Source organism: Chrysochloris asiatica, unplaced genomic scaffold (assembly GCF_000296735.1).
Source record: "Chrysochloris asiatica unplaced genomic scaffold, ChrAsi1.0 scaffold00006, whole genome shotgun sequence".
In the NCBI taxonomy this organism is placed as follows: Eukaryota; Metazoa; Chordata; class Mammalia; order Afrosoricida; family Chrysochloridae; genus Chrysochloris; species Chrysochloris asiatica.
This window is the reverse complement of record NW_006408524.1, coordinates 4,951,939-4,971,239: the sequence shown is the minus strand read 5'-3', so window position 1 is coordinate 4,971,239 and position 19,301 is coordinate 4,951,939. Positions and strand designations below refer to the sequence as shown.

The 19,301-nt window shown below is 39.7% G+C and overlaps 1 protein-coding gene across 1 annotated transcript in view; it reads right to left on the bottom strand.

Moving 5' to 3' along the window:
* Positions 1-14,729, bottom strand: part of GLI3 (GLI family zinc finger 3) — a 414,242-nt gene extending 399,513 nt beyond the window's left edge. Inside the window, exon 1 of the mRNA XM_006832110.1 lies at positions 14,606-14,729. Within this exon, the coding sequence (XP_006832173.1) occupies positions 14,606-14,729 (124 nt within the window). The remainder of the gene's footprint in view (positions 1-14,605) is intronic.
* Positions 14,730-19,301: the final 4,572 nt, after the last annotated feature.

Below are 19,301 nucleotides of genomic sequence, written 5' to 3'. Positions count from 1 at the left end.
TGCCACACTGCTGGCCAACCAGGTCTCCACCCGGGTTCACAGGAGTCTATTGAATGTGGTAGGACTCAGGTCGCAGCTTCGTTGCTGTTTTTCCCACATTTCCCCTTATAGGTGACAAAGGTGGTCACCAGTCAGAGCACGTGTCTGCTCGTGTATTCCCATTGAGTCTCAGTCTTGGAAGGGAGTTTGCATTGAGGGGTCCTGACCATTTGCCTTGATGTCTCCTGGGCAAGCAACTTGCTTGTTCTTGTAGTAGTCAGTTAGACTGCCATTATTGTTTTGTATTTTTCCTGTCGGTCTTTCTTTCAAGAAGTATCTTCTGTTCTTCTAGCCACTCCAGGCTGGTCTGCTTGTCTTTTCTGGTGGAAATTTCCCACCTCAGAAGATTCTGGATGGGGTTCAGGAGTCCACCTATGATCTTATGTAATGCAGAGGCTAGACAGGATGCCTCCTTCACCGGGCACACTGTAGCCCCATTTTAGGTGTTCCAATCAGTTATAGGCAGAAGACGAACTTAAAAGCTTTCTATGGTGATATTTCTGGCTATTCCTTTCTCTCCCCCTCAAGTGTCTATTTTATAATGGCATGCAAGGAAAACCAAGATTCAAAAGACAGCCAAGCATCTTAACATTATTTTCCCCCTTTTGCCCATCCCAACCATGTCTCATTCTCTGTATCTCAGAGCCCTATTCCAAGGTTGTGTGTACATCATTATTTACCTCTGTTACACTTATAGCCCATGCAAACCTGCCTAATAGTTTTCCCATCCGCCGTGTTCTTCCATTCCCTTCCCCCTTCTTCTTGTGTATTGCCCCTCTCCCTAGCACCCACACTATCCTGTGTCTATTCCCTCCCCTCTGCTCCACCTTCCCCTCCCTCCCCTCAACTCACCCTCCACATCCCAGTAACCAGAAAATCCCCCTCTTTAGTATGGGTTCTTTTCTTTAGTCTTTTACAGTAGTGGTCCTATGCAGTATTTCTCCTTTTATGACTAATTTCACTTAACATAATGTCCTCAAGGTTCATCCATGTTATGTGATAGCTTACAACTTCCTTGTTCTTCAAGGTAGCATAATATTCCATTGTGTATATGTACCACAGTTGGTTTATCCATTCTTCCAGTTGATGGGCACTTAGGCTGTCTCCATCTTTTTGCTATTGTAAATAGTGCTGCTAGGAACATTGGTGAGCATATATCTACTCGTGTTATGGCTCGTATTTCTGGTGGGTAAATACCAAGTAGAGGAATTGTTGGATCATAAGTTATTTCTATTTCCAACCTTCTGATAAGCTTTTTTTTTTTCCTTCAATTCATCAAGTTTTAGGGGTCAAACTGATGGATGAAAATATCCTGAATTTGTGTGAAACTGATCAAAGAAAGTGCTTTCATTTTACGTGAAAAGGTTTCCCATTAAATGGTAACTTTCCCATTAAGATGGTTAACTTTTATTTTTTAAAGTATAATCCTTTTTAATTGTGGAAAAGAGCCCAAAGGCTTTGTCAAGAGGCACATGTTTTCTATAAATCAAAACATAAATAAATGTGTGATTATTTCATCGGGCATACATATGGTTTTTGCTAAGTAAACTCTATTTATAAAACATTGTTAGCCTACACCGGAACCGCTGTCAACATTTATAGGAAAGAAACTTTTCTACTGCTCTGAAACTTGCCAAGATTTGAAAACAAGTCCAGAAACATTACTTTTTGTAAGACAGGTTTAATTTAAATTTGAAGTTAAAGCGGCCACTGTGGGTTTCTTAGTTTTTAAAACGATTGAAAGAAATCTTCAATTGAATATTAGGTTCACAATACTACCGGCAAATATTTACAGCGCTTGAAGTTCCATTATTTTACCCATTCCATTCTCTTGCTCATTCATGAAGTTCTTTTTTGAATTTAGGCAAGGGTTTTGGATTATTTTTCTTATCAACAGCAGTAAAATAAAGACAGCCTGTGAAGGGCCATCTCTGAAATCCACTAAAGCTTAATATTCATAATTGCCTTGCCATCTCCAAACGGCTCATTTGCATGATCTCTTCTCTGTAGAGACTCCCTCTAGACGATAAACACATTCATCAGTCTTACTCAGAATGCAGTCCCCAAAATGAAAAGGAATTGGTCATAAACAAGCATGAAGCAACAGTCCTTCACAACCAACAGCAAACCATAGAAAGTAACAGTAACTTTAATAACAATTTACATTCTCCAGTTTCCATTCATCTTTTCTTTCTTGAGCTGCAGTACCTTTCAACAGAATTTTTTCCTGATAATTTAATTTTTCATCCTAGCTGCAATCAATCCCTACTCTACATGGGCCTATGCCAACAGTTACATGAGCTGAGGTCCAGAAAAAGCCATGTTTCTCCTGCTCGGACTTATTTTATTATTTCTATCCAAGTTGTATCTTCTCCAGTCATGAGACTCATCACCTCTTGGCATTAAATGAATTTGTTTTTATTTTTAAAGGAAACTACACAGGCAGAAATGAATCATCCTTTTCAAAGGCCTGGGGAAGAGGTTCTACACCTTGATTAAAAAAAATAAAATGTTTTAAAAATCTGCTTATGAAACACCGAAATTCTAAGATAACAAAATATTTAAATATATTCAATGACTGGCATGTAAACTACCTGCATATGATTAAATTGCTTTGGAAATAATGTAAATGTCTAATTTATATGTAGAGTTCCAACATGCTTTTCCCAACTCATATGGAGAATTCTAATTCTTTGCAGTGTCAGGAATGGCTGCCAAGTGGAGGAGGGGGAGCTCACAATAGCAACAGATTTAAAGAAAGACCAACAGAAAGACCAATCCAGAAGAAAACTACAATTGTGTGTGTATACTTCGTTTTTGTAAATGTGCTGATTCAGAACTAGCTTAACCTATACTTAATGAATCTGAAATGACAAGGGAAGGCAGACACGCAGAATTCTCCAGAACTTCTGTTCCTAATCAATCACCAGAGATCAGTGACATCATTAGAGCCTTTGATCACAAGTCCTCTTTCAAGCTCAGATGGGACTGGATTGATCCTGACTAGCACAGAGAACAGCGAAACACCTAGGAATACAATTCGCTGTGAAACCTGAGAAGCCATAGTCATCTCTCCCCCTCCGGAAAGCCTATCCCCTTCAAGAGGAACTGAGAATGCATTCCAGAGCAGCCAAACACCAAACAACAGAGCTACCTCCTTAAACCCAAACCTAATTCCCATCTTACTAGGATTCCCAAAACGCTTAAGAGGGAAAGGGGATGATAAGCTACTTTTCTTTCAAAAAACCTGGGTTATGAACCCTCAAGTTTGGTCTTCCTTATCCAATATACATACCAAGGACAATCCCCAAATCCCTTTACTATGAGAGGAGTTCGGGGAGGGGAGCAAGGGGTCTGTGGACTTTTTTTTTTTTTTTTTTAACCCCATTCTCTCAAGACAAAGCACTTAAAAATTCAGCACGCCCCCTTCTACTTCTGATTTTTACTTTGTAAGTTTTTACTAAAAATGCTAGTTATTCTACACTGATGAATAGCCAAAAAGAAAAGTCCCTGCAAATAATGTTGGCTTCTATCATTTCAAAGTACTTGGACTGCAGTCACTCAGAATGCTATGATCTGAAACGGTCACGTTGGGATGAAAAGTTTTAATTGACCTTTACTACCTTAGTTCCATTGTTGTTTGTTTTCTGCCCCCTCCTTATTTGTAATCCGATTCTAATTGAGCTTCTTGAACAGTGGTGGAATGTAGTTTATTATCTCCCTCATCAGGTGATCAATGATTTCATTAATAAGACAGATAACGAAACTGTCATATCATCGACACTGTTATGAAAGATGATCCTAGCTTCCCGCTCCATTTTCCAAGGTCCGGGGTTCTCTGTGGCAGCTCTGAGTCCATTCAATATTTTCCACAGACAGAGAAAAGTGAAAATCCATTTTGAAACCAATTTCAATTAGGATCCACAAGCTGTTATCACAGGTGTCGCAGAATGGGTCCGTAAGTGGAAATGTCGCCTATCCATTCTGAAATGAAACCTTATCAGGCAGGGGCTACAAAGATGGCTGGGGACAGCCTATCTGTAAATTACTTTTCGTCCTGTGTTAACTCAACCTTAGTTCTGTCATATGGAATTCTTTCCATCCACTAGTAATAATCTAATGATTAACTAGACACAGCACCCAAACCGTTTTCAGCTGGACAGGGCTGTCCCTTTCAACATGGGTACAATGCAAATATACCAGGGACTCAGGGCAAAGCAAAGGTAGAGACATACTCTAAATGATCGAACTAAAAGTTTATTATGGGAAATAAAAGAAGCCTGTCTCCACCCACTGCATTCCTGGTGATTTTTCAATTGCAAACTCCAAGGCCCCGTTATTTCATTAATGTAGCACCCAAGTAGTGAGGCTTTTCTCTCCCGTCTTTCAGTCTCCTTTTAGCAAATTATCCCATGACGGCGGATTTATTCAGTCAAAGACCTCGGACTTTGAGAGGTAACAAAAGAATCAAGAGACTTTCTGGTCCACCTGCCTGGCGAATGATGAGGCAGGGAAAAGTCTCCCCCAGAGAATCCAATCAAACCATTGTGTGGCACAGTCAGACCTTTTCAACTGTCAAGTCAGAGAGCAGGGAGAGAGATGAAAGAAAGCGGGATGAAACTACCATTTACGGAACCATGTGGGAATGGTCTCCTAAGATTTAATAATTGGGATGGAACTCAACTTTCTACAACTGAAGGAAGGGGGAGAAAAAACAAGAAAGAGACTGAGAGGAGGCAAGAGTGGAAGAAAGAGAGGAGCAAAGGAAAAACAGTACGACTAGGAATAACTTTTATATAAAAATTTCCCCTACCTGATATGAACTTCTATTTATAAAAGTGAAGGGGAAAGAAGGATGTTGTAAAAGAAGCAGGGCGGGGGGAAGAGGAGAGAAAGAAGGAAAAACAGTTTAAGAGAGCCTTTGATTTTCTCCCTTTAGGTCACAGCTGTATTAAATATTCCGAGTTCAACATTAATGCAAAGTAACAAAACAACAACAAAATAATAGGACTGCCTTGTAGTTTTAAATATAAAATGTCATTTTAAAATTGGCCTAGAAGGAAAGAATACATTGATTCAACTCAAGAAAAGATTCAAACTGGCAGAGACACTCACTACCTTGTATATTTTGGGGCAGTTTTCAAAAATAGTTTAATTATATTACCAGTTCAACATTAGACATACAAATAGGGAGCTGGGGTGGGAGAATACTTTCAGTAAGTATTGCTTAAAAAAAAAACAATGGATGTTTTTTAACATGAAAATATAATGCCAAGCAGCTACTGCATGCAGTTCTAAGATTTCTTTATTACTAATGGTGACTCATATGGTATGTACCACTAAGCCCATGTATTTAAAATTTGGGGGTGTAATGAAACTGCTGAGTATCTTGACTGTGGTGGTGGTAAACAGCTTTTGGGATTTATCAAAACGTATAGAAATGTACACCAAGAAGCAAATTTCATGGCATATAATAGAAAAATAAATACAAATTAAAGCACATAGAATTTGGAAGCATTTCCATAGAAACCAGGCAACTGGGGGCCTTTTCTTTTCACCATCATCACCTCCTCCCTCCTCTGTTTGGGACCCTTAGAGCACAGTGTCCCATTCACTGGCACAGAAGCACTACAAGCTGCCCAGAAAAGCAAGCCCTCCCTGACCTTTGGGTCGGTTTGGTATGCCATAGGCCACTGAGCTATCTTCCCAGAGGGATCTTCACTCCCACAGAAACCACTTTGTCCCTTGAACATCCACTAGTAGGTTGCTGTTTCTAATTCTAACCAGTTTGTTTCTGGAAATGTGAAATGCCTGCCCCGCTTGATCACAAGTAATAAAGGCAACCCAGAAACTTCTCACAAGCAAAACACATCATCATGTTGTGCCTCCTATTTATTCCGGATTCATCTGAGCACCAAGGACCTGTTATTTTAGAGTAAAAATCCAAGCACCTTAGTACAAAATTACTGATCCCATCTGATAATCTCAAATGAGTGTTCACAAATGTGAAGTAGATCCTAAAAGCATTTTACTCATTAAATCCAGACTTGTGCCAATTTCAGGAGCAGTGATGTGACGTACTATATACATCTCCTGATCCCAGATCCTATCATCTATTGGTCTGTTAGGTTAAGACCTAAAAACACAATGGTTTTAAGGGTTTTCTGTAAGCAAAATCTTTTTTCATTCTCCCCAATCCGATTAAAGTTTAGCATTTCTCAATTAACAAGTGATTTTGTGCTGAGAGGAATACTATGATATGTGGCAATGAATTAATTGTTGCCAAATTATAGACAGAAATGTGTCTAACTATAATCAATGGACTGCTAACCACAAGGACAGCAGTTCAAAACCATCAGCAGCTCCTCAGAAACCCTATACAGACAGGGTTGCTATGAGTCAGAAATGAGTTGACAACACTTAACAACAACAATAACATTAGTAATAACAGTTAACAGTTTTGGGTGGTGGTGGTCGTGGTGGTGGTGGTTGCGTGATTCAGAATCAATTCCAAGTCATAGCAACCATGTAGAGGGTTTCCGAAGCTGTAAATCTTTACTGGACAGAAAGTCTCATCTTTCACCAGCAGTGCAGCTAGTGGGCTCGTACTGTTGACCTTGTGGTTAGCAGCTCAACATGTTATTGTGGATACTCACTGATATATCAGGTTCAGAGATATCAATTAATTATAGGGTTGCCAGGACTCCTAACGTGACGCTGTAGGATCACAATTTGGCATTTCAAATCCACTAGCTGCTCTTTGGAAAGAGGTCTTTATGAACTGGAACCAACTTGACAACACTTAACAATAACAACATAGGGAGACCATGAGTCAGAATTGACTTGAATGGCTTTTAGGTGTGATGGAGGGAGATCTTAACTATAGCAGCGAAAGTAGGCATGGCATTTAAAGACATGGGTGAAAAATTACAGAAGAAACTATGGCCAGACTCTGGATATCTGAGAGAAAAGTGGGGGTCAAAGGTGATGGGCCATTGTCAAGTCTAGGGGAGTTATTCGAAATTACATGCGTGATAGCAGGTTGTTGTTGTTAAGAGCCTGAGTCAATTCCGACCCATAGCAACCCTGTATAGTGTTTCGGAGGAGCAGCTGGTGCGCTTGAACCCTTGACCTTGCAGTTCAAACAGCTTTGCAGTCTGGCGCACCACAGTGCCACACCAGGACTCCTGAGTGATGGCGTACTTAGTCAAAATAGGGAGCTCGGTGGTCCCCAAGAGTTTAGGGAAGAAACTGCCTTCTTCAGTGGAGCTGAAGAGCAAGAGCCAGAAATAGAGCTTGGAAATCTTTTGGGGGCTCTTTGTTAAGGTTCTGACTTGTAGTGACCCCATATAGGGTTTCAGAGGCTGTAAATCAGGAACAGAAAGCCATCCTCATCTATCTCCCATAGAGCAGCTGGTGGGTTTGAACTACTGACCTTCAGTGAGCAGTCCAATGCTTACCCTATAGTGTCACACCAGGGCTCTTACCAGAATTAGATTCACCATCAAATTTAAAACCTTGAAAGCTCTTTAAGTAGTATAAAATCTAACTCTAAGCACCATATAAACAACATTAACAAAGGAAACGGTTGAGCCCAAAAAAGATACAGGAAAAGGGTTGCACATATACTGTTTCTAAAGTTAAGACTTAACAGGTACATTTGCTTTCAAGGTTAAAGAAATCAAAATAAATTTTCTTAAAATATTCTTCCCCATTGTTTATGTTTACAAGGAAACTACAAAACTTGGGGACTTTTATCCATAATTCCTTACTTAAGATGTGCAAACTTACTCACATTTGGGATCTGTGAAACATCTTGAACTATTTTCAGACATCTGAGTCCAGCAAACTCAGAGTTACTTTTGCCAAACATTTTTCCCTTTAATTTCAAAACCCATGTGTATTTTCAAGAAAACACAATCCTTTTGTTTTGGATTCATAACATTTAACTCATCAACAAGCTTTTTCCTAATAACAATGGCTGACATTTACTAAGCTCTTACTATGCAGTACTTAACACTTAGCACCTACAGGAATTGCCTCATTTAATTCTTCCAGAGATCCTGAGATGGATGTGCAATTATTGTCTTACTCAACAGATGAGGAAGCTGAGACTTGAGAAGTTAATTTGCCCATAGTCACACTGCTAGAACTAAACTCAGGCTTTGATTCCAAAACCTAAGTGTGCTCCTAACCAACACCCTATAATTTCAAATCCATTTTATCTGAAAATGGCCTTTCCTTTCTGTCCATGTGTCATGTAACAGGAAATGGAATGTGGCCAAGAAATCTAACACCCACAACCTTAGATCTACCAGGTAGGAACTATCTGCCCATTTCTCAGCAGAATTCACATACAGACTCTTAAATCAAGTCAAGAAGACAAGAGTGAATACTTGTGGGGAGCAGTCACTGAACTCAGAAGGCTCAACAAATTCATCCCATCATACTTCCAGTCATAAGACTGTACACATTAAGATTAACACCTACTTAATGGGTGGGCAGTTTGAATGCAAATTGAAAGACTAGGGAGTAACTAAACATTAAAGAAAAAGAAAAAAAATCATCTTCTTAAATATTTGCAGGCCACAACACCTTGCTCTTATAAACCTCAAAAGATTTTCTTTAAGCATAGTAGAAGCAAGTGCCACCTCCTGTTTTTTGTTTTTTTTTAAAAAGGAAAGCAAACAAGAGAACCTCCTCTCTATTATTAATCTATTAACTTTGGTATCATCATGCATCATCATTAGGATCATTCCTGCTTTCTATCACTTTATGGTCTTAAAAAACCCACAGATCCGATAAAAGTTCCCAAGACCACAGCCTGCATAAGTTTATCATTAGTTCCTTTCTTTTTTTTAAGTAGTATTGTAGGTTAATAATTAAGGGTTAAAAATTAGACAAAACCTCTAAAATTAAAGTCAGTACTTCACAACTCACAAAAGGAGGTTTCATAAAATAGGAGAATTTTTAAATATTGGAAGATCTAGTTAGAGAACTTGTATTATTTAAAATCACAACATGCAACTCAGTAAGTAATAAATCCATACCAGAAGCAAGCAGATCAATTATCCAGACATTTTAGCTATAATATCAGCATACAAAGTTGCATATTTTAAGTCAACAATGACCCCTAATATCTGAGTGCATATAAAAGCCACCATGTTAGAAACCCAAAGCAATCACTTAATCCCCAGTTACACTTAAGAAATACTCAGACACACACGAATACTACTCAATGATGAATCTGCAAACACTTCAGAACATGGATGAACCTGGAGGACATTATGGGGAATAAAATAAGTCAATCACAAAAGGCCAAATACTGCATGACATCACTATTATCAATGAGTCCTGGTGTGGTGCTGTGGGTTAATGCGTCAGACTACAAAGCCATTTGATCTGCAAGGTCCATGGTTCAAGCTCACCAGCGGCTCCGTGGAAATCCTACACAGGGTCGCTAAGGGTTGGAACCAACTCGACGGCACTTATCAACAGTAAGAACTATTATCAAAAGTTAAGAAAAGGTTTTCACATAAAAAGAAATATTCTATGAAGGATGCCAGTGGTGGGAAGGAAAAGGAGGGTAAGTAACTGCCTAGAGGGTTGTTGTTAGGTGTCTTCAACTTGGTTCTGACTCATAGCAACCCTGTATAAGGTTTCCAAGGAGCAGCTGGTGAGTTCGAACCACCAACCTTGTGGTTCAAACTGACCTTGTGTGGCCCAGTGCTTATCCTATGGTGCCACACAAGGGCTCCAACTAGGAAGTAGACACATATTAATTTGAGTGAAGGTGAAAGCAGTAACAATGCAAGGGAGGTCAGCAAAAACAGATGAAGGCAAAGGAGGACACTGGGCAGAGTACAACCGTTCAAGGCAACAGAGGTAAATACTACTATGCACACAATCCCGCAATAGCAATGATGTACAAGCGGATACACATACAGATACCCAACCTGAACAGGAGAATGGGATGAAAAGATTCCTACACATGTATTTAACTATGCTGCAGATATATTAATTAGTATAGTAAAACATATAGGGAGCAAAATTATGAAAACTTCTTAGCCACAATCAAACATCTTAAGGGAATGAGTTGCTGGGACAGGGGACTCAGGACCACAGTCTCCAGGGACAGGAAGATCAACTAGTATAAGGTAGTTCAAATAGACAAAAAAAATTTTTTTTGCACAAAACATCATCTCTTTTGCCACTAAGTTTACAAAATAACACTAAAGTTTATATTACACCAGGAGCACACAGACACACATTGTATTTCCTAGGTAAAAACTACTGAAGATTTTAAAAGTTGATACAGGTTTATAAATGTTACACAATACTTTGTTGCTGATATTCCCAAATCAGACCCAGAACAAAGTTTTTCCTTTGTGCTATTTTAAATTTTCAGTGTTAAGTGGCAAATGCTTATTTTTTTAAATGCTGTTCAAGGCTTTTGAACCATACATTTTGGTTGTGTATATGAGTGTGTTTAAAAAAAACTCTATCTGCATGTTATTCTAGGAGCAGAAACTCAGCTGAGAAAAGTAAGAAAACAGATCTGTAAAGACATGCAGTGGAATGTGCGTGGTTTGGCTGGGAGGCTCAAAATCAAGAACAAATTGCAAGCACATAATGACCTGGAAAAGTTAATTAAGTCAACCAACACAAGAGCCAATAACAAAATTTTTTGTTTGTTTGGTTTTAATTATGGAATTGTAAATGAAAGACAAAAATGTATATATTATATTCATTTGGTTCTTGATGCTACATTCAGTTTTAATTGTTCAGTTACAAAATCACTGAACTTCAGAGCTTTGAAAAGAAAGCCTAAAAAGTTCCTGGAAACAGACACAATCATTACTAGCTTACCATGTTGCTGTTCGTGTTTTTGTTAAATGTGGTAGAGTCAGTTTCAACTCATAGCAACCCTCTATAGGGTTTATGAGGAGCGGTTGGTGGGTCTGAATCACCTACTCTGTGGTTAGTGGTGCTGCGGGTTAATGTGCTGGACTGTAAAGGTCGGTTTGAAGTGCAAGGTTGGTGGCTCAAGCTCACCAGTCGCTCTTCAGAAACCCTATAGAGGGTGGCTATTGAGTCCAAACCAAGTCGACAACACTTAGCAACAAGAGTAACTTATCCGAGAGCGCCACACCAGGACTCCGATGTTCTTTATAGTGAATAATCTTTGGATAATAAGCTGGATGGTGCCAATGATTCGTACAATCGGCCTATAACTGAAAGGTTGGAATCTCCAGTGTACCCCAGAAGAAAGGCCTGGTGATCTTCTGAAAAATCAGCCATTGAAAATGCTAGGAAGCATAATTCTACTCTGACACACACGTGGTCTCCATGAGTGAGAGGTGATCAGAAAGCAAATGGTAGGTACCTTGTTGTGTTGTTGTTAAGTGTCCTAGAGTCGGTTCTGACTCACAGAGACCCTGTATAGGGTTTCCGAAGAACGGCTGCTGAGTTTGGACTACTGACGTTGCAGTTCAAGCAGACATTACAGTCGAGTGCTTATCCTACAGCAACACATCAGAACTTTCTAAATATTTAGTGAGAAAGAAATTAAGACAGAAAGCAAGACAGACAAATGGACAGACCTTGGCAAGGGCACCATAGCCACAGGGGACCAACCATCGAAAGTCTGGCATTAACAGAACTCTAAATTCCAAACAGGGTCACAAACCTAAGTTCATATACTCTGTCATCTGTCTGACCATTGCTAAGTGCTGCAAGGAAGTGTAGGACCAGGTAGGGAGTTTGTAGAACAAAGGAAAAGCTATGCAACTTCAGCACTGCATACTTTCTTAGTTAGCACTGGGCTGGAAATATACCACCTTCTGAACTAGTCAGATGGAAATTCCTTTGTAAACAGTACAAAATATCATTATAATTACTAGCAATGCTTACATAAAACAATTCCAAAGCAAAAGGTTTATTTTCCTTTGCTTCCCTTTTTTCCTGTGTTTACATTTGCTTATTTTCCTAGAATCTTCCATGAGGTTGCAATCCAAGTCAAAAACCTACCACTTCCATTTTTCTTTTAATTGATTGATCATTATGTTGTTTCAAAAAAAAGTAATAAATATCTTACAAGAAACAAAAGCACTGGGGAAAGTGGTCAGTACACCCAAGGTTTCCAGGACAGCTATCATTTAGGCTTGTGTCCTGCAAGCTTGACTAAATGGACTTTTGCCCCAAATGGCAGATTTTATACATATTTAGGAGATGTGTGCTTGAAAGGCAGAGAAGGGAAGCCTTGTTTACGAAATAGATTAGTAGGACCACTTTTGTAAATCACTGCTCCTTCTGATGAATTTTATCTGGTGGATTCTGGTCACTATGGAACTTGTCAATTCCAAGTCTTTTCCTAGTTACCTTAAACAGACCACAAGGTAGACCTGTGGTCAAAGAGTAAGCTCAGGACAAACACAGCAGCATCAGAAAACCTCCAAAGTGTGTGCTCTGTTTGCTGTTGTTGTTGTTAAGTGCCATCAAGTCAGTTCCAACCCATAGAAACCCTGTATAGGGTTTCTAAGGAGCAGCTGGTGAGCTTAAACTGCCAACCTTGCAGTTCAAACTAACCCTGTAGTCCCACACATTAACCCGTGTCTCCATATATCAGGTGTGGGATGTCAAAGCAACATCAACTTCCAAAGAACAAAGCAATGTTCTGTTCCTCTGGTCAAATTAGCTAAAAGGATGGTTACTTAAATAAGTTCCAATAGCCCAGCACCCTCTTCTCCCAATGTGCATGAGTCCTCACAGCTCTTTCTTTCTCTCCATCTCTCTCTCTCTCTCTCACACACACACACTATAAGGATAACCAAAAGTTGACGTTTCACAAAGCATAATGCACTGTGGCTCTATAAAATAAGCAGTGGACTACAAACCACAAAGTTGGCAGTTCAAGCCCACCAGTTGCTCCATGTAAGAAAGACGAGGCTTTCTGCTCCCGCAAAGATGTATAGCCTCGGAATGCCTAAACAGGGTCACTGTGAGTTGGGACTGATTCAATGGCACTTAACAACAATATCCCTACAAAATAACTAGAACGAATGTTAAATAACCAAACTTACATGTATTGATTCTATTTCTAAAATAAATTTTTGTCTAATGTTTAGAAATTCCAGAAAAACAAAAGGGTAATATTTTTCCCCAAAAGGAGAAAATATGCCTTTTTCTAACTACATTGGAACAATAATGCTAATATTCTTGAAAAATTCAAATAATTGACAGTTGGAGTTGACTCAATAGCAATGAGATATCTGTTTTGTTTTGACCTTAAATTACCACAAATAAAGGGGAAAATAAACATTTTCATATGTCAGTGACATAAATGGAAGAACTCCCAGACATAAATATTGGTCTATTTCCCGACTTATTAGCCAGTAGGTTTAACAGCCAGCCTCCCTGCCCTGCCCCAGGAAAGTCAGTTATGCACAATCATTAAATTAGGCAAAAGAGCACAGATGACAGACATATATTCTTTACAACATAGACAGTCCACGGAATAACAGTGTCCACACTCCTTAGAGGTGTCACATCAAACCAAAGCTACATTTAAGACTGTGAAACTGCAGGGTTTCTTACTATTTGTCCTTACTCTAAACGTAACAGTCTGAAGTTCTACGCAGAGTCCAAATTCACTGGTATGTAAAACACTGTAAATCAACCTAGCAAATTCTTTCTTGGAAAAAATAAAATATAAGCCCACTGGGAAGGAAGCAGCAGGTTGGTTAATGCAAATGAGTGTGCCCAGACACACAGAGGATGGGGACGTAGGAGAACTGGCCAGCTTATTCTTCCTAAGGGTACAAGGAAAAGCAGAGCAAATTCAGGGAGGCTACAAAAAGGAAACTCACAAATGGTCTACCACCAAGTGGAAAACGTGGGGAAAGGAGGCGAAGGGTAAAGTTAACCTATTCAGCCTGGTTTTACCAAAGGGGGCTCTGGAAATACCTCTCAACAGTTTGCTTAAAATTTTAAAAACAAGAGTGTATTGAAACAGTGACTTTATGGTTTACTTCTAAACGAATTTAAAAAACTAAATGTTTATAAACTAGCAACAACAAAAGCTGCCTATCAGGTACTGAAGTTACCTTGAGGATCAACTGTTAGTTAATACAATCCAACACCCTATAGAGTTGAACTCCATAAAATTGACACTAATTTTGACAAGGCAACTTTGTGTCTTTTGTAATCAGTAATTATTCTGACTAGTGTAGATTTTCCATGGTGAGATGCAAAGCATGTTGAACTCCTGCCAGATTAATCAAGATGATTTCCAAAATGCCAAAACAGGAACTTCCTATAATAAATAACCTATCACATTTACATCTCAAATTAGAAAATTTGGAAGAAAAGAAGTAATCTGGGTGCCAAAACAGGGATTACTAAAACCTGCCCACCCCACACACCCCCACCTCCCACCCCCATTGGCTTTCTTCAGCCTCTCATAGAACAAACATTGATCCAGGTGCAAATTCTCAATTCACAAGGAATGCAGAATACATAAAAATGACTGGAGGCTGGGCTGCTGGGAAATCCCACGGCTCCTCACCATTGGAAGTGGTGCTGGAGGCAACGGCTTTCTCGCTGACGTCTGTTCGAGTGGAGCATTTCACAATGGAATTCTCAACTTTCTTCTTCTCAGTGGTCGTGGAGCTATGGGACTGGGTCTCCATGGTATCTTCGCATTACTTCAGCTCTCTTCTCGCGGTAACGCCTAAATAAAACAACATCCCCATCAACTGCAAACCACATTGGAACAAAATAAAACGTTATGCAAAAGCCCACCAACGCCTGTCACCTAAAGAGGAGCCTAGAGTCTTGACCACCATAATCTGATGAAGGAACCTTCTTCTTAGTGTTTGCTTGCAAAAATGTCTGAAAATCTTAACAAATCAGTCTGTCTTTCCTCAGTGGCTCAAACGTTTGCACTCTGATGCCAATCTAAATGTTGGCAGTTCAAACCTACCCAGTGGTACCCCAGAAGAAAGGACTGAAAATCTGCTGTCATTAAGATTCAAAAAAGTTTCAAACGCACTGCTATTGATTCAATTCAGACTCGTAGTGACCCTATGTAGGGTTTCCAAGGCTGTAAATCTTTACCGGAACAGAAAGCCTCATCTTTCTCTCACAGAGGAACTGGTGGGTTTGAATTGCTGATCTTGCAGTCAGCAGGCCAGTGCTTATCCTACAGTACCACACCAAGATGACAGCTAAGAAAACCTACAGAATGCTTCTATTCTGTAATGTACGGCGTTACCATGAGTAAGAATAGACATGGTTGGGTTTGTTTGGCGGCTTTGTTTTGTTTTATGGTGCATTTGTGTCTGCACATATAAAATGAAAAGAAGAGAGGGATGTTCCAGCGCTTAGGGCTTTACTCAAATTCTTGCAGGGCATTTATGATCAAATAGTCTAAATATCTCCATTTTTAAACATGTCTATAGTGTGTCATCTAAGGGTCGTACATCTCAGTCACCATCTATATAAGAGGGCTTCAAAAGGTTTGTAGGAAAATTCCACTATTTAATTCCATTTTCCATGAACTTTTGAAGTCTCCACATACGTGTCTCTTCAGGTGGTTGGTTTTATAGACTTCCCGATTAGGAAAGCTTTCTAAAGCAGAAGGATTTAATTAGATGATAACTTCTCATCTCCAAGCTGTCCTCAAAGTTATGAATCAGAGGATAATTCAAGCAAATCAGTCACACATCTTTGCTTCTTTCTTTAAGACATCTGAATTGCAATATGCTTTCTAAATCTAATTCGCTTTGATAAACGGTACCTTTTAAGCATTATGGAAACCTAGTAATATTTCAATTCATTTGAGTTACACTTTAGAAACAAAGGTGATATACAACCACACGCTCTTGGTTCCACCAAGGTAACATCAGAAGATTGCCGGTAGCAAAGACTAGGATCACTTTGGAAATATTAAAACTCAGATACAGACAAGTTCAACTAGTCTGTCTTTCACTAACTTCATTCAAACAATAATTGCCCCAACTCATCATTCACCAATTTTCACTCTATTTGGTTCCTGTTCTTTTTTTCAGTCATGATCTACACCTACAAAGAATACAAGCAACCTCCCTCCTTTGGTGTGCTTTCTTCAGGCTCCCTAGATTGCAACACTCAAGTGAGGCATTTCTTCAATGTAGTCATCTGCTTCTTCTCTACATTTGGCAAACACGGTTGAAACACCACCATGTACAATCAAAACAATGATTAGTAAAATGATATAAGCAACTGCTTAACTGACTAAAAGAATTAAAATAGTGGGTGTACTATTTTAGTCATCCTTAACTAAAAGTTTGCAAGAGCTCTCTCATGGTACAATGCATGCTCCTTGATGCAGAATTCAAGTAACCAGAGAGCTTAAGAACCAGGGGCCACATGGTACCAGCTCTTCTACTAACTTCCATGTTTCCTCTTGATTAATCAGTGTTATTCATGGCAAAACACACAAGTTATTTAAGAACAGCTTTTCTAGAATGAAAAAGAAAAAAAGAAGCTCTAAGTTAAATTTACATATCAATGATAAGATCCACTCCAAATTCAGAAACATCCCTCAAAGGGTACAACACAAAGGACAAGAGTGAATAAGCTGCCTGACTTCGATAAGTAGGGCTGCCCTAGTGCACAGGTCCAAAGGGTACCAGCTTCCTCATCGTCACCTGAACAGTGTCCCTGGAAGCTGCCCAGACAAGTATTGCTGAGTGTTTTTTCTCTCATCCGTAAAATGATTTGACAGAATCAGACAGGGAAAATTAACCTGTTTTTTTTGTTTTGTTTTTGGGATGGACAGAACATTTTTAAAGACAGTTGTCTTTAAAAATGTGTTAAAAGTATAGATTCTTTCCCTGGAAAAATACCTTTATACACTAAAGTGCTCTTTTCCAAGGGACCAGACACTCCAAGCTTTACCGCGAATCCACATGAAGTACCTTTGAAGGAGATAATTTTGATGGTCCCATCTAGCACTAACAATCTTAGAATGATTCTTTAATTTTCTGAATGCCCCATGGCAGGGAGGCCTTTTAAAGTAATTTAAGTATTACTCTTAAAATATGCCAAGAGAACAATTCAATCCAATCCACATCACTGATTCTCCAAGAGTAGAACTCAGACCACGTGCTTCAGTGTTGCCATAGTACTTGTAAACAAGAGTCCTGGGTCCAATCCTTGATACAAGGAAGGCATCAGTTATTCTGAGGGTGACACTCAGAATATTAATTTTCACAAACTCTGTTGTGGTACTGCGGGCTCATGCGCAAAATTGGTTTGAATCGCCAGGTCAGCGGTTCAAGCTCACCAGCCGCTCCTCAGAAACTCTATACAGGATCGCTATGGTCAGAACCGACTCAGTAGTACTTTAACAACAACAGTATTCATTATTAAGCTCACTAGGTCAATGGTTCAAACTCACCAGTCACTCCAGGGAAACCAGATCACTATGAGTTGGAACGGAGTCAACGTTACTTAACAATAAAAACAACAAGGCTAGAGTAGACGCGCCAGGGGCGCTGTAGTATCCTACAGCAGCTGAATGCTAACCACAAGGCTGGCAGTTCAAACTCACCAGTCTCTCCAAGATAGAAAGATGAAGTTTTCTGCTCTCGTAAAACTTTACAGTCTCAGAAACCCTAAACAAGGTCATTATGATTCAGAAGCAACACAGTGGCACCCAACAACACTAAGGCTTGAGAAGCTGCCCTAGTAGCACAGTGAGTTAAGCACTCAGCTGGTAACAGAAAGGTCAATGGTCTGAACCTACTAGCCACCCTGCGGGAGAAAAAAATACGACAGTTGGCTTCCATAAAGACTACAAGCTTGGACATTCTTATGGAGTTCTAATCTGTCCTGGAAAGCTACTATGTGTTGGGGTAGACTCGACACCAGTGGGTTGGATTTTTGGTTTGGAAATACTGAAAAGAACAAATGCATTTGGATGGCGGTGGTGGTAGTGGTGGTCGTGTGCCGTGGAGTTGGTTTTGACTCATAGTGGCCCTGTATAGGGTTTCCGAGGCTGTAAATCTTTACGGGAGCAGAAAGCCTCATCTTTCTCCCACGGAACAGCTGGTAGTTTCAAACTGCTGACCCTGAAGTTAGCAGCCTGACTCGTAACCACTACACTACCAGAGCAGAGTGAATGTAGCTTGGATTGCCAGCAGAACAAACAAATTAATAGTCTTAAAAGAAAGACAATCAAACAGCTCCTTAGGTTGGAGGCTGGTGAGACTTTAGCTCACTTACTTTCAGGGAAGACCAGTCCCTAGAGAAGGACATCATGGTTGATAAAACAGAGGGTCCAGAAGGCAAGGAAATGCAGGCCCTTAGTGACAGGACTGACACTGTGATCTATCAACTAGAGTAACAATCAGGAAGACGGCACAGGACGAGACATGCTATTCTGGTCTAGGTATGGTTGCCGTGAGTTGGAGACAACTGGACAGCAACTAACAACAACAAAGCTCAGTAACAACTGTTCTACATGCTTACAGCTATAAACCCAGTGCCTACAACTCTAGGTGGAATCCTGGTGTGGCGCTGTGGGTTGATGCGCCAGACTACAAAGCCATTTGAACTGCAAGGTCGGCAGTTCAAGCTCACCAGCTGCTCCTCAGAAACCCTATACAGGGTCACTATGGGTCTGAACCGACTCCACGGCACTTCACAATAACAACTATAGGTACTGATTTAGCTGTTTGATGACTGGATGAACTCGTCGATCACTGAATCCCAACAGTCAGCACCAACCCGTTCTAGGACCAATCTCGGTATTAATAAACTCTTCATATGAACAATTATTTGCTGAATGACCACCATTCCCCCCACCCACCCACCCCAGAATGTAAGCTCCATGAAAACAAGGTTCGTGTCTATTCTTCACCACCTAGTACACAGCAATTCAGGTATGAATGTTCGCAGAATAAATAAATGATGACATGACCCTATGACCTGGAAGTTTCTTCAATGTCTTGAATTTTATCCACCATTTAGTTCAGCTACATATATATTTCCTGCCCCCACCCAAGGTTTCTTTGAAAACTGGCAAACAATTTTAAAATAAAAGCTTTAACAAAAATACTTAATTTATCAAAACACTTTTGTATATCCATTTACTATAATCGTTTCCATCAAAACACATACTCAGTTTTATTGGTTGAAGTTAGGTAGAAATCTACCAAGTTAAAATCACACCTGGAAACAAGCAAGTGAACCAAAATAATAAACTCCACTCATGA